The sequence below is a fragment of the Panulirus ornatus genome, chromosome 2, assembly GCF_036320965.1.
Source record: "Panulirus ornatus isolate Po-2019 chromosome 2, ASM3632096v1, whole genome shotgun sequence".
Classification (NCBI taxonomy): domain Eukaryota; kingdom Metazoa; phylum Arthropoda; class Malacostraca; order Decapoda; family Palinuridae; genus Panulirus; species Panulirus ornatus.
In genome coordinates, this window is record NC_092225.1 from 86,641,831 (window position 1) to 86,667,425 (window position 25,595).

The 25,595-nt window shown below is 42.7% G+C and overlaps 2 protein-coding genes across 2 annotated transcripts in view; one reads left to right on the forward strand and one right to left on the reverse strand.

Moving 5' to 3' along the window:
* The first annotated feature begins 215 nt into the window (after window positions 1-215).
* Window positions 216-3,559, forward strand: LOC139752976 (uncharacterized). Its single transcript, XM_071669139.1, has 3 exons — window positions 216-270; window positions 2,245-2,553; window positions 2,914-3,559. Exons 1-3 carry the CDS (start codon window positions 259-261, stop codon window positions 3,238-3,240), a joined length of 648 nt encoding a protein of 215 aa, XP_071525240.1. The 5' UTR covers window positions 216-258; the 3' UTR covers window positions 3,241-3,559.
* An 18,299-nt stretch (window positions 3,560-21,858) lies between these two features.
* LOC139757955 (uncharacterized) overlaps window positions 21,859-25,595 on the reverse strand; it is a 751,714-nt gene continuing 747,977 nt past the window's right edge. Inside the window, exons 7-8 of the mRNA XM_071678938.1 lie at window positions 22,610-23,216; window positions 21,859-21,995 (exon numbers count right to left, since the gene is read on the reverse strand). Of these exons, the coding sequence (XP_071535039.1) occupies window positions 22,624-23,216 (593 nt within the window). The 3' untranslated portion in view covers window positions 21,859-21,995; window positions 22,610-22,623. The remainder of the gene's footprint in view (window positions 21,996-22,609; window positions 23,217-25,595) is intronic.

Here is a 25,595-nt window from a genome sequence, read left to right on the forward strand (position 1 = left end):
GTGTGTGTGTGAGACTATGCACTTAGTGTAGCATTTTCTACAAGCCTATCGTAACATCACTGAAGTTGGATTCACTCAGGCGCGGGGCACTTCCCGACTCTGCCGTCGAGCCGAGGAAAAAGCAACCTTCGCGGTGTGTGTGGGCCAAAAAAAAAAAGACTTCGCACCGCCCTGACATTTGGAGGAAGTTGGGAGGTGGGTATATAAGACGCGCACGCAAGCAGCTCTGGGTAGTCAGCCATCAGTTAAGCTTGCAGCATGAGGATTATTGTAAGTTATGAAGTTTTTCATTTGGTCCGTGTGCAGTGTGGCGGTTGTCTGTGGCACTCAATGTGGCGTGGAAAAGCAACAGTGATGGACCAACGTCAGCCGCAGGAGAAATATTAGTGACGCAGAACGCAATCTAGAACCTCAGAGCGTTGATGAAAAATTTAAAAGAGTCGTGGAATGTTTTCCCCTAACACAAGAAAATATGCACTTCATTTGTAATATTCTGTTACGTATATTTCTCCAGTGTGGCTGTACGTTGTTGCTGCTCATAGATCGTCAACTATGTACATAGAAAGATAAATGACCATTTCCATTGATGCCGATCGTTATGAGTGCCGCTACAGCAGCGGTCAGGCAGGCACGGTAAGAACAAATATGTGCAGAATATCACTCACGCACCAAGTGCATAGTGAGTGTGTGTGTGTGTGTGTGTGTGTGTGTGTGTGTGGCCTTAGAATTATCTGTACCACCTGAAGGTGTTAAACATTTGTCGGTTGGTGGATGTAACGTACGTTGACAGCCTTAATAACCCTGGCAGTTGATAGGCCTAAAGCCCAAACAACCAACCAATATCACCGCAGATATTGAAGGTCCTGCAGGTGTTGAAGGATGGAATTCAGTTCATGATTTCTCTTAATTTTCCGAAAATGTTCCACCGTTTTTCATAGAGTACTTCGGCGTACAACTTCTAGGCCATCGTCCATCACCTCAACGGAAACTTTCTGTCTGAAATGATATGAGACAAAGTAGGGTTCGTATCTAGTCCCTTCCGAGTTCTGGTTAACTTGGGTTCCGTAACCGGTAAGTTTAGTTGATCATTACTGAAAAAAAAATACTGTTGTGTAGGTTCTCTCATTAGTACCAGATCGCACAGTCAACAGGTTCGCTCACAAGAGCAGGTCATCAGGAGGCTCCTGTGTTGCCACTTATCATAGATAACGAGGAGGCTTCTGTGGTGATACAAAATATGGGTAGGTTGCCTGTGGTTACGACTCACAGGCGGTGAGTACATTCCTTGTGGTAATAATGATTGGTTAGGATCCTTGTGGTACGAGTTCGTCAGATTCCTAGAGTGAGATATGAGGTGGTTAGCTTTTCGAAGTAGTGGTTAAGTTATTGAACTGATACAAGTAGTGGGCAGGCTTTCTCAAGAGTACAAAAGGTGAGTAGATCTCTTCAGTGGAAAGAGTTGTGGCTAGGCTCCTTCACAGGTATAGAAGGTGGCTAAGTTCCTTCAGTGGTAGAGGAGGTGGCAAGGTTCCATCAGTGGTACAGATTTAGCTAGGATTCTTCGGTTGTACAGACAGGAGTTGGTTAGGTTCCTTCAGTGGTACAGAAATGGCTAGGTTAATTCGATGGCACAGACGGGAGATGGCTACGTATAGGAGGTGGCTAAGCCAGGATGCTAGGTTTCTTCAGTGGTACAAGAAGTGGCTAGGTTCCTTCAGTGGCACATAAGGTGGCCAAATTCCTTCGGGGGTAGAGACTGGAGGCTGTTAGATCCGTTCAGTGGTAGAGGAGTGGCAAGATTCCTTCGGTAGTGTAGACTGGAGGTTGGTAGGTTCCTTCAGTGGTACAGGAGATGGCTAGGTACCTTCAGTGGTACAGGAGATGGCTAGGTACCTTCAGTGGTACAAGAGGTGGCTAGATTCCTTCAGTGATATTGGAGATGACTAAGTTCCTTCAATAGCACAATAGGTTCCTTCAGTGGTACAGGAGGTGGCCAAGTTCCATCAGTGGTACAAGAGGTGGCTAGGTACCTTCAGTGGTACATGAGGTTGCTAGGTTCCTTGAGTGGTACAGGAGGTTTTGAATCCCTTAAGTGGTATAGTAGGTGGCCAGATTCCTTCAGTGGTACTAGAGGGAATTCCAAGATTCCGTTGGATTGAGAGGGAGGCGGGTTCCTTTGGTAGTGTAATGATGGTCACCTGGTGGCAATCATGATAAGTAACCATCATAATGTCTGTCCCTCAGGTGTGTATACTCATTGTAGCGGGTGTGGCGTGTGGTCAGGTTACGACCAATTCTGCCGACGCTCCTGTTGCTATTGAGGCCAAAGCCGCTGCAGCTGATCCTGCCCTCTCAGCTGCCCCGTCCCCATCTGCTGCCCCTGCTGCTGCTGCTACCCCTGCCGCTGCTGCTGCATCCACTACTGCTCCAGCCCAAAATTTTGGTCCTCAATTCTTTGGACCAGGCCTGAACAACCCTCTGGCCACCCTTCCGGATCCATTCGTCATTCAGCAGGCGCGGAGGGTAGCTGAAACCTCAAACAACATTCGTGTGGTAAGTATAAAGCTACATAGAGCTCGTGTCATCCTCAGTCTCTGGCTCTTATAATAGTCATATATATATATATATATATATATATATATATATATATATATATATATATATATATATATATATATATATATATATATATATATATATATATTGCATCGTTGAATAAACCTAACCCCAACTAAACCCATAAAGTGAAGATAACAGATGCATATCCCTAAGATATAAGGTATTTATCAGTAATGAGAATCCCTTACATATACGATATAGGTGATAGAAATATGTATCTTTAATAGACTGACCGCTGCTTCGCTCGGTCCAGAGGAAATAAACAACCATCCGTAACTCTATCCCTAATTGCAGTTCGTTGACGTTGACGGTGAAGTCAGATTTACCGATCAGTTCGGCCGACCCGTTGAAGAGATCGTGGACGAGTTCGGCCGCGACGTCTCCGAGTTCTTGGACCCACAGGAGTACCAGGAACGTCTCACCGCTGCCCGCAGGCAGGAGCTGGAACGTCGTCGCAGAGTGATGGAAATGCAGCTGCTTCAGGAATTCAGGACTAACCCTGGTGCCTTTGACAGAGTTACAGGTGGTGCAGCTGCTGCCACTGCTGCTGCTGGTACTGCTACAGCTGGCGCAGCTGGTGGCGCACCTCAGCCTAAACCAACCTTCCGAATCGTTGTGTAGATAGAGCTTTGCCCTGATGCTCATACCTTAGACCTAACCATCACTATGGTCGACACTCTGACCTTCCTTAGGTTTCAGTTTCCCCTTTACTGTGAAAGTCCTCCCTCCAGTTACTCATTCTTCTCCTCGTTTATGTCATCCTACATTCCTCCCCTGCTGCTGCCCTCACTGGCACTCTATCAGAGCACAAACATAGTCACATCCCCAGTGCAACTTGACATACTGCTTCACCGCCTCTCTTCACATGTGAACACAAGTGCATTGAGAGTGAGTACTCTAATAAATGTATAACTTATTTAATAAAAAATACACAAAAGCAGTTTCATTTGAATTTACTAATGTCCTCGTTGATAGGAATATTATCACGAGACACTCTCCTTGGAGGGTTCTGGAAATTAGTGTTTTGTCAATATGGAAAAGCGTAAAATAATCTGTAAGTCTAATGCTTCGTGAATCTGAGAATATGTGCGATGCCATGTGAATACACGGGTGTGCATGTGTTGCTGAGAGGTCACAAGCGTCCTGTCATGATTCACTCCGTCTTGTTTAACAGCTGAATACCATTACGGAGGCGATAAATGAATGAGAGACCAGAATTACACGTCGACGTTCTTTTTCCCTAAGACTGAGTAAAAGCTACGGTTCATAACCACGTCGTGTGCTACAGGAATGAGAATCAGTTGCTAAACCTCCAAGTGGTTTGCAGGAAAAAAACACCAAATCATAGACCTTTAGATTCATGTGCATCAGAGATCTTAAGGACTTTAACGTAATTGGTGCCTTACGAATGCCTATAACATGCGCCTTCAAGGCTTTTCAATACCGAGAGAAATAGATACAAAAGTGAACTGCAGTCCTGGATCGCATCCAGCTGTGTTCTTGTTTCCTGGTGCCATTTGTAAGAGACGCACCTCTGTGAGGCGACCCACTGAGCAACGCCATCTGCTTGACGTGTGGGAAGGATAATCTTCCACCGGACATCATCACCAGCCCAAATACAGATGCCATGAAGACCAAAAGCTTGACACAAGAGGTAAGAAGGAAGAAAGCAAGTGTATAAAGAACTTTTTATTGGCATTGGATAACAGATATTGCATGATGGCTGGAGGAACATCATCAAAGATATCTTTTACTGGCACATATATTGCAGTGACGGCTTGAGAAACGTCAGCAAAGATATCTTTTTGTTGACATTGAATAATAGATATTGCTGTGATGGTTGGAGAAACGTCATTAAAGATATCTTTTGCTGGCACTGGCTAATAGATATTCCAGTGATCGCTGAGGTAACGTCATCCAAGATATCTCGCTAGAATTTCAAAGTGGACGATACGGATCTCGGTTACAGACTATAATAACATGAATGGTGAGGTGGAGAATTAACCGGTGTAAAGTGTACGATGAGGAAATCAGGCGGTTATCACTAAACATACATTCTAGAATTGTATTTCTGAACAGAAGTAAACCCAGAAAAATACCACAAATAAAATCAAAGAAATTCCTGTGGTTTTGAGCATTCAAAACAGCAGGCTCCGTAAGACAGACAAACGTCTCCACCATGAATCTCCAACCTTAACTCAGCAGGGTGAGTATATTTGTTGGCCTACGTAGTGTACTCATGTATGCACATACGCATATATACAATACACCACACACATATCCACACGTCTGATATTGTGCCACACCTGAAACTGGTAAAGATGCTGGATCTTCTAGTAGGGATAAGGGAAAAATTCCTTCGATGACCAGATTACCTGAACGGAAAGTGGGTTGGGGTCACCAGTGGCGTGCCCTAGGGCCAGTGTTCCTCTGGTTTCAAACCCAGATACTGTTTGCAGATGATGCCAAGGAACCTAGACAAAATCCAGAGTTGATTTGATGTAACATTGATGAGCTTCAATGCGGGTAAGTGGAAAGGAATGAGGATGGGACAGAGTGTAAGGAAATGACTCGATACGAATATTATCTAGCAAGAAGTGAGTTGCGGGTATCTGTGTGAGAGGAACTTGGAAGTCGACAATTTGCTTAAGCCCCATCTGAGGAGAATTGTAAAAGAAACAAACCACTGACAAATATTTGAATCACATTCAAGTACATGGGATAAGGAAACATTCAGTGAGCTAATCACTTCAAGTATTAGGGCCAAAACTAGAATATGCTTCCCAAGCTTATTCACCGCACTTAACGAAGCACAAAGAGCTAACAGAGAATGTTCAGAGGAGGCAAAGAAAGTGGTATCAGAATCAAGAGCCGAGACGCAACGAACAGCTAGGGGTGGCCACGAATATATCCAAATTGGAAGACATGAGTAGGGGATGAACTTAACTTTTAAGTGTTCAGACTGCCTGAAAAAGAAACGTAGACAGTGTGCCGTTCTTAAAAGACGTCAAGAGAGAACACATGAAATTAAGCAAGAACTTGGTAGAAAACGTTTGCGAATGCATTTCTACGGAAAAAGAGCAGCGTTTAATTTTGGATGGAACGCTCCGGAACAGCGTTCTACCGCCAAATTTTAAGGTAAATATGTCCTAATCTTTCTTAAAGTGATCTATGCCACATATCTATTTGAGAAATGTTATTTTGGATTTAAAATCTTAAAGTTTGTTTCAATATAATACCATTATATAAGGAATTTCTACATTCCACTTCCTTTATAGTTATAAAGCAATCTGTATCCACCCCGTCCGACATACACCACCAGTTCACACAAGGCAGTTTGGCATAAATTTCTGACCCTCCCCCCGTCACAGACCCCTGTCGCTCCACCACCGAACACCGTTCCTCACCACAACCGACTTGTCCTAGTCATAGTTCGTACAGACCATTCCTATACCTACCGTTGTGAACGTCATAATCAATCCATGAACAAGTGCATAGCAAAGCAATTCGACAGCTCAGTTTTATGTTCGTTAGGCTATGTGGTATGTCAACTATTGTACTACTATAACTATTCATCACTTAATGTTCAACTTAAGTGCATGATGTGTAAACCTTAGTATTTGCAAACATTCCTGTATATTTGCCACCCCGGCAAGACGTGGAAATACCTCGATCTTAAGCTCTTTCGTAATTAGTTAAGTAGATAACCTCCAGTTCTGTAATGTATGTAATATCTCGACAAGTATCTTCAGCCGAATCGCTGCCTAAGTCCAATAAACCTTTATCTATTTATTCATTTATTTACTTATTGTTTACACACACACACACACACACACACACACACACACACTTTTAACGATGTCATACCATCGTCAAAATTATGTCGTCTATGCTCTATTACGTCAATATAAACAGATAACTAGGTATCCTTTCTCAAGTAAATTTTCAGAGCAGTTGGAAAACAGAGATTTAGAACGTCAATAAATTCTATATTATTAAAAAAAAAAAAAAGCATTTTGGATTATGCTCAGACTACGTTTTAGGAAAGGTATTCTTTTTTAATGAAAAATTCTACAAAAAAAGTGTAGACATTGTTTTGTTGGAATATAAGGTGGAAAATACGATAGGTGACATCTGTTCAAGTTCAAAATAAATCGTATCTACTAATCTGGGTTGGGAAGCGTCCTGCACTGTGTTCACATTAGTCAGGGAATAAGGAACTAAACGCGGCTAATGGGAAGGGAGCGCATTCAAACTGGGAGGCCAACAGTCGTGTGTGTGTGTATATATATATATATATATATATATATATATATATATATATATATATATATATATATATATATATATATATATAACATAACACAGGGTGAGTCAAAAGTACTTTGTATATATACTACAAACATTGAAAACACTGCATCCTTAGTATTCGTGTAACAACAAATGACCACTTGACACGTACGAGCACCCTCCCTCCCTCCCTCCCTCCAATTCCTTCCACACACACACAGTGTCACTTCAGTGTTTCCTTGAACGCAATTAGGTGCAGGCGTTAAGAGACGTTAGTGTGAAATGATATTGTCGCTTGAAGTTCGGGTGTTTTCGGTGGAACATTTGATACGTAGAACAGACTTGTAACAGGAGTTTGTTGACAAGTGTCCTGACACTCCCGTAACACATAGAAAACGCAATGCAGCGGTTGATTGCTTAGGTTAGTGAAGCTGGAGCAGTCACAGAAGCGCCGAGGTCCGGCAGGCCGACAGGAGAAAGAAAAAGAAAACATATTGGATATTCCGGATCGTATAATCCAAAGCCCGAAAAAAAGGCCGTTCGTAAATTAGCACAGCAGACGGGCGTCTCATATAGCAGCACACGTAGAGTGCTGAGGAAACAGTTGCACCTGCATCCATACAAGATAAACAGAAGTGCATGAAGTGAAGGATCGGGACAACGTCAAGCCTTTTGAATATTGCCGATGGTTTAGAGACTTTATTACTGCCATTTGAGAGGTTAATCTGGACGTCATAATCTTCACCGATCTGGCGTGGGTTTCATTCATCCACTTACGTCAACGACCAAAACAACCTCGTTTGGTCGGCGTCTGATCCGCATGAGATCATGGAAGCACCATTACATGAGCAGAAGGTGGTTGGTGTGTGGTGCGCCATATCACGAAATCGTATAATCGCCCTATATCCTTCAGTGACGCTGTCAACACGGAACGTTATTGTGAACTCATTCCTTACCGCTTAACTGGACAGTTGAATGAGGTACGAAATTGGTCCGAAGCTACTTCCAGCACGACGATGCTACTGCACACACAATCTTGCGTCTCCATCAAGTGACTGCACGATGCGTTCGGGGACAAAATGATTTCAAAGGACATTTCACCACCGCGATCGCCTGATCTTACACCCTCTGATTATCATCTGTGGGGAGCTATGAAAGGCACAGATTACGAAGACAATCTTCACGCTCTTCCTGAACTGTAGGAAGCCATCGCAGATTTCATCAGGAACGTCCCCTCAGATTGACTGGTCGCGCGTCTTTGCAGACGAGGTAAAACAAGAACAGACGTCTGGACAGGTATGTGGTTGCCATTTCTAACATCTGTTGTAACTTAAGTAAGTGTTGGAAATGTATTTGTATCATTGTACTGAGACTCTGAATATACTCATCGTCTACGGTAGGTACACAATGACCATTGGCTCACCCTGTATAGGTATATACGTTTTATTAAACTTGATCGCCGTTTCCTACGTCAGCGAGGTAGCGCCATGAAATGGACGAAGAATGGCCCATCCACTCGTATACACAACCTCAATCATAAACAAACCAAAATATGTATTATTAAAAAAAGCTCAAGGGTAGAGGTGAAGAATGGTTTGGGAAAGACACAGGGGTAAAGTCAAAAGGTTGTTGAAAGGGCAAGAGTTAAGGGTGGGGTAGCACTACTGATCAAACAGGGGTTGTGGAAATGTGTGAGAGAGTGTAACGAGGTATGCCCCAGATTGATGTGGGTAAAGTGAAATTAGGTAGCGATAGATGGGTTATTATTAGTGCTTATGCACCTGGCCATAAGAGGAAGGGTGATGAGAGGCAAGTGTTTTGGGAACAGCTGAGTAAGTGTGTCAGCAGTTTTGACACAAAAGAGATCGGATAATAGCAATGGGTGATATGAATGCGAGAGCGAGCAATGTAGCAATTGAGGATATAACTGGGGAACTTGGGATATTCACTGTGGTGAATAGGAATGGAAAACAGGCTATGAAAATGGGTACGAACAAAAGACTGGTGACGGAATATCTGGTTTGAAAAGAGGTACGTACATAGTATACATGGATGAGTAGGAGAGATGGTCAGAGTGCATTAATGGATTTCATACTAATTGAAAGGAGTGCAAAAGAGAGATTCTAGGATTTGAATGTGTTGAAAGGGGCAGCTTGTAGGGTGTCTGACCATTACCTGGTGGAGGCAAGAGTGAAAATTTGTCAGGGTTTTCGGAAAAGAGGAAACCGTATGAGAGATGGTGAAAGTTAGCTTTAAAAACAGACGTCTGTAAAGAAATCAGGAGAGATTTGGTGTAGAATGGCAAAAAGTGAGAGTAAACAAAGCAAGGGGAGTTGCTGAGGAATGTCAAATATTTAAGGAAGCAGTTGTTGGCATGTGCAAGAGAAGTATGATGCATGCGGAAGGTGGGAGGGTAAAAAAGGATAGACGAAGTAAATTTCCGAAAGAAAAAGGAGTGTATGGGCAGTACTTACAAGGAAGGAGTGAAAGTGATTGGGAGTTAGACAAGAGAAAGCGGTAGGAAGAGGAAGGTGCAGGGGTTGAAAAAGAGGGCAAATGAGAGCTGGAGTGAATGCTTATCAGTAAACTTCAGGGAGAATGATAAGATGCATTGGAAGAAGGTTGTGGATAGGGAGCTGTAGTTTCAATACATCATGCATGACAGCTCGAAAATAGACGTAAAAAAAGGATGCTTTTCTTCATCTAACATGTAATTATTTTCTAATTCCTCAGTAAATTTGATAGAAGATACCTAATTAACAATTAGGGGAGAAACGCTTGTAAATTTTCACTTGTTGGCCAAACGCAAGGATTATTATCTACGTATCTAAACCATATGACCTTAGAGAGTTTAATATCTCACTGTATTTGTTTTAAAAATGTCATACGGACATTACATTAAATTCAAATACGCAGTTTTATCAGTTTAAGAAACAGAATTGGAAACAGGTACATATATAACGATGAAAGGGGACAATGATGAAATCCTTTTGATGATAGAGTCATTCATTACCTTTCAACATCAGTTGTTTGTTACAGTGAGGAATAATCGTGTCTAGTGGATTTCTACTAAGTTTAAAGTATGTTGTATCACTTAAAAGATCATTCATTTCTGACTATCATCTCTGCTCATAGTCACAAATGTATTAGCCTTATCTGCTTTGGTTAGATGTAGTTCACTATCTTTCTTAAAACTGATACGAGCACTGACGAATCTCTTTTTTGGACAGTTTGGAGCAGCTGGCTCTGCCATCCTAGCGTACACTATTCATTTGTACACATTCACGTCATCATTAGATAATTCAGAGTATTTCTCCAAATTACATATTAATCTTGCACTATCAACACATTCCTTGTCTGAGCAAACAAAACTAATGTCATAAACTAGGGCACACGAAGTATCTTTGTCAAGTTGTTTATGAGAAAGGTTCACCACAAGGGACGGGTTTGCGCCCTAGTCCACTCACACTTTCCAGTAAGGTGGTTTAACGTCCGAATCAACTTCCTCTAAAGACTATTCCGTTCACCCCTTAACTTATTATAGCGGTAATCCAACATGCTGTTTCTCGATTCCATTGCTATAGTCCTAAAAAAAAAAAAAAAGGTTTCTGCTCTCTTGCAACGCGAAAGGACTCCTCCATTTTCAATCTTCGTGTCTTCGGCGTGTTCCCTCAAAAGGTACATCGTCCTCTGTATACCACATTGCTCCAATTCGCTCTATCGCTTGAACTTTTCACACCCCTCTGCACGCCCAGTTCCCTAACCTTCAAAGCATATTTCATTTCATCCTCACACTTCCTTCTTGGTTTCCCCCTATTCCTTGTTCCCTCCACTTCTGACATGTATACCCTCTTAGTCATCCATTTCTGCACGCATACAAACATACTCCTCATTCTCCTATAATTGTCACTTACCCTCTCGTTTCTTACTCGATCGACCCTCCTCACACGACATATTGTCCTCATAAACTAAATTTCTACCATCTTTTCATTTTTGCCTAAGGCACACTCCTCGCATTCATACAGATCCGATGTGATCTCCATCAAACATACCCATTTTTGCTTTTAAAGTCGATGACTTCTCATTCCACATGCTCCTCGTTGCATCCAGCAACCTTCGCCCCTTCCCCTACTCAATGGCTCACTTCAACTCCCATGGTTCCATTTGCAACCATAATCCCTCCCACTTCCATCAGCTTCTCTCCATTGAAATTCACACTCTAAATCACCTGTCCCTCTTCATCACTAAACCTAATAACCTTGCTGTTATTCACATCTACTCAAACATTCTCCTTGCACACACTCTTCCGGACTCAGACGCCAGCTTCTGCACTTCCTCACTCGAATTTGCCACCAGCATCGTGTCATCAGCAAACAACAAGTCTAGCCTCCCCTACCCTCTAACAGACTGCATACCTGCCCCTCTCTCCAAGACCATTGCATTCCCCTCCTTCACCACCCTATCTATAAAGAAATTAAACAGCCATAGTGACATCACATACCCCTGATGCAGAACCACACCTCACCTGGAACAACTCGCCCTCCTCAGTTCTTACCAGGACATTTATCTTACTTGATGAAAAATCCTCACTGCTTCTGGCAGCTATACCCTAGTATCATATACTCGTAATACGTTTCAAAGAGCGTATTTTTTTCCCCAGATCCATAAACCCCACTCACATACGTCCTTAAGTTTCTTTTAAGTATTTTTCACATTTTCTTCAAAGCAAATAGCTGATCCGCACATCCTCGAATATTCCTGAAGCCACGATGTTCCACCCTAGTCTGAAGCTCTGTATACGCCACAGTCCTCTTAATCACCGCTATCTCATACAATCTATCGGGTACACTCAAAGAGTTTTATATATCTGTAATTTGAAAATTCACTTTTGTTCCCTTGTCCTTATACAATGGCGCTATATAGGCACTCTGCCAATCCTCATGCACCTCGCCATGAGCCATACATACATTGAAAGTGTTAACTAACTTATCAACAACACAATTATCGCCCTTCTTAAGAAATTTAAATGCAATCCCATACACTACAACCACTTTGCCTCACTTCATCTTTCGCAATAATTTCACCGCTTTTTTCTTTTCACCAAATCACTTTCTACGCCTCTCTCACTTCGCATACCTCTACATCCAAAACATCTCATACTTGTCAACCTGTCATCGAACACATTTAACACGTTTCAAACGACATTCCATCTCCTCTTACTCTCATTTGCATTTCTTTCCACTTTCTCATTCGACCCCCTTCCCCGTGGTTCCCATTTGTTCTCTTGTTTTTCTCACAGTATTAACCTACTTCTAAAATATCATCTTGTCCGTGAAGTTTCCTAATACTTGCTCACCCCAACTCTTATCCGGCCTATTTCTCAGCTTATATATCTTCCTTCTGACGCTTTCTCTTGTACATGTCCCTATCACATGCACTTCTTCCCTACATAAAATGCCCATTTCTTTAATATTAGCGATTTTACTTCCTTAACCCACCACTCTCTACCCTTTCTCACGTTCCATCTCTTACATCTGACCTTCTTTATGCAACACACTTCTTTCACACAAGAAAGCAGTGCTTCCTGAAACATCTCCCATTCCTAACCCATTCTCCTAGCTTTATTTACTCTCACATTTTGAGACTCTACACTCAGTGTCTCTCAGTATGTCTTCTCTCTAGCCTCTTTTCCAAGTTCACTCACTTTCACCACCCTTTTTCCACCGATATCATGTCCTCTTTTCCTAAAGCCTCTACAAACCATTCTCGCTTCCACCAAGTAATAATCAGACACTCCACCAGTTGCCTCTCTAAACACACTCACATCCAAGAATCTCTCCATCGCGCACCTGTCAGTTCGTATATCGTTCAATAATGCCCCCTTTCCATCTTATCTACTCATGTATGTTCCTCTTTTCAAACCAAGTATTCCCAGTCACCAGTTCTTTTGCAGAACACAACTCCACAAGCTGTTCATCATTCTAATTCACAACATCGGATATCCCATGCCCCCAGATTATATTCTCAACTGACACATTACCTACTCACTTTCAAACCACCCATCCCAAATACTCGATCCCTTGCGTTAAAACAGCTGACAAACACACCTGTTCCCGAAACACTTGCCTCTCTTATTTAGTCCTCTGATCTCCAGGTGCATAATTATCACCCTCCTCTCGCAGTCCACTTTCATTTTCGCCCATATTAGTCTGGGGCTCACTTTCTTACACTCTTTCAAACACTACCACATCTACTTCAGCAGCGTTGCTACCCTTTCCTTAGCTCTCGCCTATACACCAACCCCTAACTTTACCCCTAAGACATTCCCAAACCATTCTTCCCTTCGCCTGTATGGCTTTGTTTCGCTCAGAGACAGACCATCCAGGTTCCTGTACTCATAAAATCTACCTATCTTTCAATCCTTCTCATCTTGGTTGCACACATTTAGACATCCCAGCCTCAGCCTACAAGGAGGATGAGCACTCTACGCTTGGCTTCTTCTCGGCTAACATTTAGATATGTTAAAAAAAAGATACATGGTGGAGAGGGTTTCTAGCCTCCTGCTCCCACCCCCTTCACAGTTGCCTTGTACGTCAAGCAAAGAATACGTCGGAAGTATAATTTCTCATGTCCCCAGCGATATATATATATATATATATATATATATATATATATATATATATATATATATATATATATATATATATATATATATATATGCCTTACTGGACTCCACCTTGAAGGAAAACTTTTGTACATCCTTTCCCTGCTAGTGATTGTAGCAGCCCAAGGACCTCTTTCGTATGGCTTCTACAGCCTCGAGCCTATACTCAGGAGCAGGGAAATGATAAGACTACCTTGGAAGCAAAAGCTCCTGAGGATATTGTTATCTTTTACATCCATTGTCAAAGGAAACAGCCTCGCTGTCGTTGGTAACCTCTTATTGTTTGTGTAACCATTTGTATGTAGAGTCTGCCATCCTTTGTCCAGATATGGAAGGTTCTTTGTTCCCTGAGTTCACTTTGTATAAGTAAAGGAGCGTTGGGAGTGGAGTATTAAGGTCCACTGGCTGATATATCGTTTGAGTATAAAGTTTGGCTGTGTCGATCTCAAGAGTATAATGGCAGTTGGGGTAGGAAGGTCTGAGAATTCAGATCCATTGTTGAGGAGATTTGCAACTTCAGTAAACCATAAATTTTAGTCATTGTTTATTCAAATGATATCCAAACAATAGAAAAAAGTGAGTAACTGACATAAAGTATACAGGTTTAGCTAAAAATAAATAGAGAGAGTAACTGTAAGTAAGAGTAATGTACTTCTTACTCCTAGGTAGCCCTTGTCAGCCGTTGTGCTTTAAAATCTTTTCTCTATATATATACTATTTTCTTGCCAATAAGCTATCTAACTATTGTTAGTAGGAATTGCGGGAAGAGTTTTAGACCTTTAGAACTGCTTCAGTCAATCAAATAAAGATCCTCAAAGGTGGGCAGGGGAAATTGGTTCAGCTAAAGACAAGCCTTTTATCAAACACACACAAAATGAGTAAATACTAGATTCTCAGTTTGATCATTTCATCAAATGGAATCAAACAAGGGAAAGCCTGAAGACCGATTAGTTGTGACTTGATCCAGAAGGAGAACACAAGGGGTAGAAACAAAATGTGAATCATCAGAGAACAAAGAAATTTGATATATTATTTGAAATTATTAAGAAACAGAATCAGAAGATAATACAGAGAGGAGGGAATATAGGAATCGAGTTAAAGATTATGAACGGTGTCATGAAATGAGAGAGGAATTTACGGATTTGAAAACTATGATCAGTAAGAACATATTTACAGTATATGAATGGATTCAGATGACATACAACATGAGGAATGAGGCTGAATTCAGTGATAAGCAAAAGTGGCCGAAGGAGTCTTTTCTAGATGAGGTAAAGGCTGTTCATCAAGAAGAAAGACCCATAACTTATAGATAACCTATTACAAATAGTGGGCAGGGAGAGAAAGCGACGGCAGTTTTTGTGGCTGATTAACAAATGCAGAGCATGATGACCAGAGGCCAAGGAAAACTGAAAGAGAAGGACCCAGAGAATTAAGTGAAGCTATAGAATGAATAACATGCAGCATCAGAGATGGAGGGATTTGGAATATCTATGACATACTTGGTAAAACGCTTAGAAAAGTACAGGACACATAGGATTGGTGCAGAGCACATAGGATTACTACATTTTAGCTGAAAGAGATGTTCTAGAGGAAGTGAATGATAAAGAGTTTGATGAATCAAGACTGAAGGATCTAGATGGAAAATGAACGTATGCCACTGATCATTTATGGATAGGCGGAAAATTACACACCAGATAAGGAGGAATGAGGAAAGGGAAAAAGGAACACTCATTAGAATGTTACTGGAGGCTATAGAAATGCCACGTACAGTTTCTTCAATAAAAGAAAGACGAGGAACTGGTGCTTATGATAAACAGACAAGGGGTCAAACAGTTATGGTTACGTTCGATTTGGATTCATACAGCCAGGAGGTACTAAGGCAAGACGAGAAACTTAAGAACAAGGTAGAATTCACAGGGAGCACTCATCAAATATGATAGACCCAGGGAAGAGAGGAAGAGAAACAAAGAATGTAGTTACTTGGCAAGAAACGGGAGATACCAAATGAGGCAAGAGGATAGAACGACCCCGCTGACACCGCAGAGTCAGAGATGTTACTTTATGATGATGACAGACTGAAAATAATGTATATGAATTCAGATGCATTAAAAGTGAACGGTAGAGGTAAAGAGATGGAGATCAAGGACTGTATCAGGGGAAAATGCACCTGATATAATTAGAGTTGTGGAAAGAAAGCCTACGACAGAGAAGCGATCTCACCAGTTCTCTTCAGAGGGGCGCATGATGGCAAGGAGGGTGCAAAAAAAGGGGGGCAAAGGATGAGGAGGACTGCCTCTCCTAGTAAGAGGCAGCCTCAAGTGTCATGATACAGTGAAAGATGATCCATCCATTCAGACTGCGCATAATGGGAAGAGTAGCTGTAGGAAAGAGCATTGTGGCACTGATCCTCCAAAGAATTTGATTACCCAGAGCAATCATAATGTGATAACAATGAAGGAACAAACAAGATGGCATATGATGCAGGAAAACATGTACTTCTTAAAGTTAGTAAAGTACTGATAATAAAAGATTTTAATTATAGAGACAGAGTGGGGGAATCTGGAGACACAGATCCTTAGACTCTTTACAGGAACATTTTCTACACCACCATATCAATGAACGCGCTAGGATCATAGGGACTGATACACCATCATTACATGTCTGATATTCACACATACTGGCATGGATAATGGGAATATCATATATTATGCATCAGCTGGAAAAACCGAGCCGGTAAAGTTTGATTATGAGGTACATGGGGATGATAAAAGAGCATAAGCGAGACAAGATTTAAAAAGGAGATATATTTATGGGTAAACAACACAACACTCAGCAGTTTCCATGGTAACATAAATTGGGAAATAGAGTTCAGGAGCCAGGGCACTGTGGTGGAAGATTCTGTGAAATTTACACTGGGGGAATATGGGCACCTCTAGCCTCAGATACAGAGAGAAGGTTAGGAAAAATGGAGAAATGTTCATTGAAAGACATCAATAAGCAATGAGCTTCGATTCATGTTGCATCAAGGATATGGGCGGCACCCATGCCAGCCAGCTTTTGTAAGGTATTAATGAGAGAACAAGGATCGTGTATAGCAAGATAAGAACTAAGAAATTTTGAAAAGAAAATTGTGGACAAGGCAGGAGATAATCTTAAAAACATGTCCGTAAATTCATTAGGAAAAAATTCTCCCTTAATGAACAGCTAATTAGGCGAAGGGATTCTTAAAACCATGTCCATAAATTCATTAGGAAAAAATTGTCCCTTAATGAACAGCTAATCAGGCTAAGGGATTCAGAGGGATGAACTGTGATGGATTTTGTAAGGATATGCGAGGAATTGAATAACAAGTTCAAAGGTGTTTCCACTGTGGAAGACGCTATAGCCTTAACAGAGAGAATGGATTCCTATGTTTGCAGATGATGCAAATGTCACAAGGGAAGTGAAAAGCGAGGAAGATCACATCTAAACTTAGAGACCCCAAAGTTGATCGAACACATGGTTGATGAAATTCATCTCAGATAAACTTAAAGTACTGAGGATGGGTTACAGTGAAAGAAGGCCTCAGAATGAATATCATCTTGCGGAAAATAAGCTGCAGGAAGCTGTGTGTGAGAGAGACTTGGGATTCGATATCGTCCCCAACTGTTGCCAGAGTCTTATCTTTGGAAGTTAGTAGAGAAACCAGCTGTTTACTGGCAGATACTATTAGCATTGCATCCAAATTCATGAATAAGGAAGTATTAAGGAAGCAGCTTTTCACATCCCATATACGGTCAAAAAAAAATATGCTTCTAAAGTTTTGTCAACACAGCTAAGAAGCACAAAGAGCCAATAGAGAAGGTCCACAGGAGGGAAACGATTATGATACCAGAATCATTTCGAGCTGAGTCACACGATAGGCTAAAGGCCTTCAATTTGCCAACCATGGAGAAGGAAGGAGTGAGGGATGACCTGATCATAACCGAAGAGTTTTTAAATGAGAATGATAACTGAGACATAGAACTGTTCTTCGGAAGATGTAGGAACAGAACGACCAGAGGACATAACGTGAAATAAGTAAGAAGTTTGTTAAAAAGATGAAGCGAAGGACTCTTGTGGTGTTCCAGTGTGGATGAATGGAAGAGTCTGAATGAGGAAATAATAAATGCAGACAACATCCAGATATTCAAAAGTTGTATAATAGTAAAGATAGTTGAAAAGATGGGGCCCCAACGAATGTAAAACTCTTTCCCCATACAGTACCAATAGCTAATCATAGAGAGGAAATTACACACACACACACACACACACACACACACACACACACACACACACACACACATACAGTATATATATATGTTCATTTATCTATCTATTCATTCATTTGCATGCTTGTTCGCCGTTTCCTGCGTTATCGAGGTAGAGTCAGGAACAGACGAAGAAAGGCCTCATTCGCTCATATTTATTTTTAGTTGTCATGTGCAATGCACCAAAACCACAGCTCCCTATCCACACACCTTTCCGTGATTTCCTGCAGCTGTTTGCTATGCCCTGATTAAGTTCATTGACAGCAAGTCAACCCTTGCGTACAACATCGTTCCAATTCAATCTATCCCATGCTCGTCTTTCACCCTCTTTCATCTTCATGCCACGAGAACTAAATGTTTCTTTTTTTCTCTTCATCACTCCATCTCCAGTCTCGCTTCCCCCTTATCCCCTCCATTTCTGGCACAAACATCCTCTCTGTCAACCTTTCCTCACTCATTCTCTCCATTTCAGCAACTTATTACCACACATTTTACTCTATCAATACTTACTCCATCAATCCATCTCACACTGCATATTGTCTTCAAGCACTTCATTTTCAACACATCCACCGTCCTCCGCACATCCTCATCTATAGCCCATGATTCTTGTCCATAAAATATCGTTGGGACTACTATACCAACAAATACAACCATTTTCATCCTCCCAGATAGTGAACTCTTTTTCCACACATTCCTCAGAGCTCTCAGAACCTTCGCTTTTCTCACACATCTTATGACTCACCGCCGCTTCCATGACCCCCTTCGTTACATGGCCACTCCCAGGTATCTAAAACGCTTTACTTCCTCCAAGTTTTCTCCATTTAGACTCACACCCCATATGACCAGTCTCTTTTCACTGCTAAACCCAATATGATTGCTTTTATTTAGATTCACTCAACTTTCTCTCTTCACATATTCAAACTCATATATATATATATATGACAGGTTGAAAAACAAGATATATGTGTCAGAAGTGGGGAGGGACAAGAAGGGGAAGATCTAACTAAAGGTGGAAGGATGGGGCGGAAAAGGTTTTGAGCCCTCGGGGCCTGACCATGCAGGAGGGCGTAAAGTGTGCACGAGATAAAGTGGTTTGCAGCATTGTTGTATAAAGGGGGCGAAGTGCTGTCAATAGACCTAGCCATGATATATGAAGCAGCCGGGGAGGAAAAGTCTGTGGGACCTGTTTGTAGATATGGGTGGTAGTTTCTGTGCATTGTACATGACTGATATAGAATAGACGTGAATTAATCAGTCCACTTCTACGTCTGTTCCTGGAGCTGCCAGGAAACAGCGGGAAACGGCGGATCTCAATGTGTTGGAAGGAGCACTGATGGGACGTTCGATCATCACTTGGTGGACATGAAAGTAAAGGTTTGTGGAGGCTTCTGGAAAAGAGGAAATGATAAGAGTGGGAATAGGGTTGTGAAAATGAGTGAGCTTGGAAGAGAGGCTTGTGAGATGAGATACCAGGAGAGACTTAGTGCCGAATGGTAAAGGTGAGAGTAGGGGAGCTAACGGGGTGGGAGGGTTTTAGGGAGCAAAGCTTACATATGCGAAAGTAATGTGTGGCATGTGGAGGGTGTGAAGCGGACAAGTGAGACAGGGAAATGAGTGGTAGGATGAGGAAGTTAAGTTGCTAGTGAGAAAGAAGAGAGAGGTATGTGGACGTTATATGCAGGGAAGAGGTACATTTGACTGGGAGATGTACAAGAGAAAGCAGCAAGGGCTCAAGAGGAAGGTGCAGGGGCTGAAAAAGAGGGCAAACGAGGTTTAACGGTGAGCGTGTATCGGCAAACTTCAGGGAGAATAAGACGTCTTGGAAGGTCAATAGTGTTCGAAAAACAAGGGAACAAATGTGAAAATCGGTGTAGGTGGCAAATGGGAAAGTGGAAACGGGCAGAAATGAGGTGAGGAAGACATGGAATGAGTATTTTGAAGGTTTGTAAAATGTGTTCGATGATAGGGTGGTAGATGTGGTGTGTTTTGGATGAGGAGGTATGCGAAGTGAGAGCGTCATAGAAAGTGGTTTGGTGACGAGAGAAGAGATTGTGAAAACCTTGCGTAAGATGAAATGCGATAAATTGGCGGAAGTGGATGACATTGCAGTTGAATTTCTTAAGAAAGGGTGGGGGGCGGCGACTTGAGTTAACTGAATAGTTAAGATTTTCATTCTATGTATGGCATATGGTGAGGTGCCTGTACAGGGCAGAGTGCCTGTATTATGCCACTGCATAAAGGCATGGGAGACAAAAGTGAAAGTTTAACCTACAGACGTACAGGTTTGTCGAGTGAACCTGACAAGTTGTATGGGAGAGTGGTGACAGAGAGGGTTCCGGTATGCACAAAGCTTCGGACTGGGGAGGAACAATGTGGCTTCAGGAGCGGTAGATGATGTGTGGATCAGAAGCTTATACTTTGAAGAATGTGTGCGAGAGATACTCACAGAAACACAGGGACATGTATGTAGCGTTTATGGGTCTGGAGAAAGCATGTGATAGGTTGATGGGAATGTTCTGTGGAGGGCGCTGCGAACCTAGGACGTGGGAGGAAAGCTGCTGGGAGCAGTGAAGAGTTTTTTTTACCAAGAAAGTGAGGCATATGTGCGAGTAGGAAGAGAGGAAGATGAATAACGAATATAAAACTCACGTAGAGGAAAACAGTATTATACCATCCATGACCTAAATCCATATGTACCTACATGTGGTAACTGCTGACTGCTGGCTACATTCATCATACCCAGACGTAGGGAGAGACTAGAATCATCCAAGCATATCCAAAAGTTCCACTGTCATCGCCTCTCTCGTCACCATCCCACTGAATCATCAAAGAAACCATGAACAAAACAGACTCACAGAAGACAAATGCTGATCATCTCTGTCGCAGTGAACGGTAACAGTCCTCTTATGATTGGAAACAAGTTGCAATTTTCAGTGGTAACAATATTAATACTGCTTAGAAGAGTGGAACACTTGTCCATATAGGAATACTAGTGGCATATTTACAAGAATAAATTAATATCACGGTGCGCGCACATATGGCACTACATGCATACTAGTGTGTGTGTGTGTGTGTGTGTGTGTGTGTGTGTGTGTGTGTGTAGTTCTGACCCACCTGACTGGCAATGACAACCAGTACATCAGACAGTCAGTCCTAGCGGAGCCATCCGCTCTCACCCTAATAGTTTTCCCCGTTATATCAAGACTCTGGAGAAGGTTATACTGCTGTCATCCAGTCTCATGTTGGGAGTCTCCAGAGACGTAAGAGGACAGAGTTACGACCAAAGTAAAGATTAAGTGGACTGAGTACATGTTGTCTACTCGCTTGCTGAATGTAATGTAAGAATTGAACATATACAAAAATATAATTACAAGAAACAAGACAAATTACACTCATTTTGCCAGGCACATCTGTTATCTCTGCGTATATAAATACATTATATATATATATATATATATATATATATATATATATATATATATATATATATTCGTATCGTCCACATTCTGAGGTCATCACTATGAAGACAGTTGACTAATTAACCAACAGAATCACTCGATCATTATCTCTCACCGATGACCACACCACTTCTAACATATAATCTTTGGAAGGAAGAAATACAATAGTCCATCAGGAGACGTTCCATGGGGGGGAAAAAAGATTAAAATCTCACAAGTTATATCACTTTTCCAAGGCTATAAAACGGAGCGTTTTTAAATATATATATCACTGAAAAAAAAGGGGAAAAAATAGTGCTACATTTTAACAGGTAGTCCGTGGCTGTCCACTACTGGAAGAGTCTGAGTGCTGTCTGTGCATATGTGTGGCTAAGGAATACTTGTTTTTAAACTGTTTACTACACACGGGACACGTGGCGTGCTCCATGTTCGAATGAACCATCCTGACGTGGCGGTTTAGGTTATACGAGGTAATGGGTTTCTGGCACTGGGGGCAGGACACGTAGCCGTCACTCCCTCCGAGAGGCCGTCTCCAGGGCAGCGCAGGAGCCCCGCCTCCCAGCCCTCCGGCAGCCATCCCTACACCAGCGTCGACGTAAGTGCTACCCATCGTCCTGGCGATGCCCACGTCGGTCGCCGTGGCCCCATACTCGAAGGCTCGCAAGAGATCCAAGCCTGCAAGGCAAGAGTGACACCATTAGTCAAGGCAAGGAGTCACGTCGTGAACCAATGGTGGTCATAAACAAAAAAGACAAAAGAAAAATCTTAATCTACTGTGGAGTCATGAAAGCTTATGGAAAGTATTCTCTTTACAGTGACCTAGACTCATATTTTCCCCCCTACGGTTTTGTTTGGATAGACCCGAGAAATGGACATTAGCACCGCCGACGCCTGAGGTAAGCTCATCAGCATGTGGAAGGCATGCACTCACAGGTGAAGAACATACAAGCAAGATTAGCCTCAGCCAAGGGAGAGAGTCCCCTGCACCACTACTACAGCACCAAGAACCCGAGAACTGCCGCCAGCGGGGGAAACCCTCCACTGGGAGAGTGAAGCAGACATGACCATAAGGGAGAAGCCAGACGTGTTTCCGTGTTAAACTGAGCGAGTCCTGGATTCCGGTTAGTGATCTCGGGCGTCTGCAAGTCCCAGCTAACCAGAATGCAGTGCTCGCTTGTGGTGGGGGAGGTTTCCAGTTTACCGCGAAAACACACCGAAGAACAGTAAGCACAGCGAGAGTCATGAGTGGACGGGGCTTGGCGGTTGGTGGGCGGCGTGTGTGGGCGTACCTGAGCCACTGGGGTTATGGTGAGTATGGACGTGGTGGTGCGGGCGGAGTTGTTTGCGGCGTGGGCGTGGTTTCCTCTAAGTGGGTGTGGTACCACAGTCCGGATGTTTGGGGCGGGGCTTGGGGGTAGACATGTTGGGGTCCTAGCGGGGTGGTGGGCGTGGTGGGAAGCTGCTGATTGGGCGAGGGCTGCAGGTAGGTGGGCGTGGGCGGGCGGGGATGATGGTGGTGGCCGCTAGGGGACACGGGCGCGGAAGACGAGGGCGCGACATTTACGATGGGCGCGGCGTGCACGTTCCTAGGATGGTACCTGGCCTGGTGAACACTCAGACTGTGCTTGTTCTTAAACATCTTGGCGCAGAGCGGACACCGTACCTCCAACGAGTCGTGGGTACGTTTAAGATGGAGCGACAGGTACGACAGCTGCACCCTCTTGTTGCACACGGGGCACGGTACAACGCTCACCTCCTCACCGCCGCCGCCGCCCGCACTCCCGCCCACGTTTACGCCCATATTGATACTAGATACGGCCGCGCCGCCACCGCCGCCGCCGCCGCCGCCGCCCGTGCCTCCGCCGCCCACCAGGCCCTCCAGACGCATCAGGAAATCTGCAACAAAGACAAAACTGACTCTTCACAGTAAACAAAACCTGCAACACTACAGCTACCTCACTGCAGCTCTAGTTATATTCTCCTAAAAAAAGTGAAAAAAAAAATTTTCACATGCTTCGGTGGGACACGTACAAAACTCTGAGTGATCATATTTTTTTCTTTTTATTAAGGAAGCAAGTGAAATGTGACTAAGGCAGCCGCTAACTACTGGTCAGGATCACCGAGAACAGAACACCCAGTGGGAACTTCTCGTAACTCTGGAAAAAGAATAAGAATAATTTATTCTTCCTCCCCCAGTCTGAGGCTCTGTACATGCCTTCACCCTCTCCATCAATACCCTCCCGTACAACTTACCAGGTGTACGTACTCAACAAACTTATGCCTCTATAGTTTAATCACTCACTTTTCTTCCCCTTACCTTTATACAGTGGCACTGTACACGCATTTCACCAATATTCAGGCACCTCACCAAGATCCACACGTACATTAAAAATCCTGACTAACTTATCAACAACGCTAGTCGCCTCCTTCCTAATAAGAATTCATATGGATTGCCAGTCGCCTTGCCATATTTCATCTTATGCACAGTTTTCACCACCTCTTCTCTCTTCACCACCCCCTTTCCATAACCCTCTCACGTTGCATAACTCCACGACCAAAACATACCACACCTGCCACTCAGTCGTCGAACACATTAAACGACCTATCAAAGTACTCCATTTCCTTCTCATCTCATCATTACCTGTTACCGTTTGCCCCCATCACCGGTGTTCCCATTTGTTCTCTTGTTTTTCTCCGAAGCATTTTGTTATTCTCTGATACTCACCCAAGCTCTCATTCGCCCCCCCCCCCCCTTTTTTCAGGCCCCCTTGACCTGCCACTTTCTCTTGTGTATCTCCCAGTCACATGCACTCCTTCCTTGCAAATAACGCTGCAAATTCATTTCCTCATCCCACCACTCACTACCCTTTCTTACCTGTCCACCTCCCACCTTCCACATCCCACACTCTTCTCTCGCTCATGTAAACCTTCTTTTCTCTAACACCCATTCTTCATCCACTTAGTTTTAACTACTCTCACCTTTTCCCATTTTGCACTCAATCTCCTGGTATCTCATCTCACTAGCCTGTATTCCAAGCTCACTTACGTTCACAATCCTCCTCCCATCTATCAATTTTCTCATATCCTAAAGCCTCAACAAACCTTCACCCTCGCCTCCACGAAGTTATGATCAGACATCCTACCAGCTGATCCTCGCAACACATTCACATCCAAGAATCTACCCTTTGCACGCCTAACAACTTTCCTTCTCATCCATGTCCCTCTTTTTAGACCAGGTATTCCTAGTCACCAGTCCTTTTTCAGCATACAACTCCACATCTGTTCGTAATTCTTATTTACAATATCAGCTACTCCATACCCCCAAATTATGCCCTTAATCGTCATGTTACTCTCGAATTCAAATCATCCATTACTAATACTCGATCTCCTATATGAAAACCCCTGACACACTCGCAGCTCCTCCCAAAGCACTCGCCTTTCTTCTTTAGCCGTCTCATCCCCAGGTGTATATGAACCAATTATCACCCACCTCCCGTAATTGACTTTCATTTTGACCCCCACAGTCTAGTTTTCACTTCCGTAATTACATTCTTTCACATATTCCTACAACGCCTTCGGCAGCAATGCTACGCCTTACAGAGAAAAACAGAATAAAGAAATACAATCAAAAGGTCAGTGTACAATTAACAGCGCTTCATGTCATTTACTGACCCCAAATGATTACATGAATCAAATGAGTTGCACATATACGAACAGGAAACGTATATAAAGATACCAAGGGAGATCATATGTTCTCCATAATTGTTAAGATGTGCTCCAGACCATAACCTATAACGTCTTTCAAGTGGGAAACAGCGATCATTGTTTTGTGCTTATGTATCGGCAATATCTGCTGCGACAAGGCTAGTTAGGGAACATCCGTTGTAGTGTAAAAGTGTAATGTAGCGGTTTGAAACACATTTTACCTTTATACACACACACACACATAATTACATACCAAAAGGCACTTCGAATACACTTTGCCTTACCGCCTTACTTTGTTTACACAATAGTAAATCTTACCACAGCAACTAAAGGAATTCAGTTTTTATTTTCGTTTTATTTTGTTGAAATCCCCTCTTATAATGCTGAACGAACAAAGCGGAAAGATTAGAATGCGAAAAACCTATACTTCTGTAGAAGGATATGTAGAGACCTTTATGTAAAAAGCTGGCAACTCAATATTTTGCCTGCTTGATAATGACTGTGTCTGACTTAGTACTCGTGTGCAGTTCTGTAGATATCTTTGGAAATTTAGCGTGTACAGGTGAAATG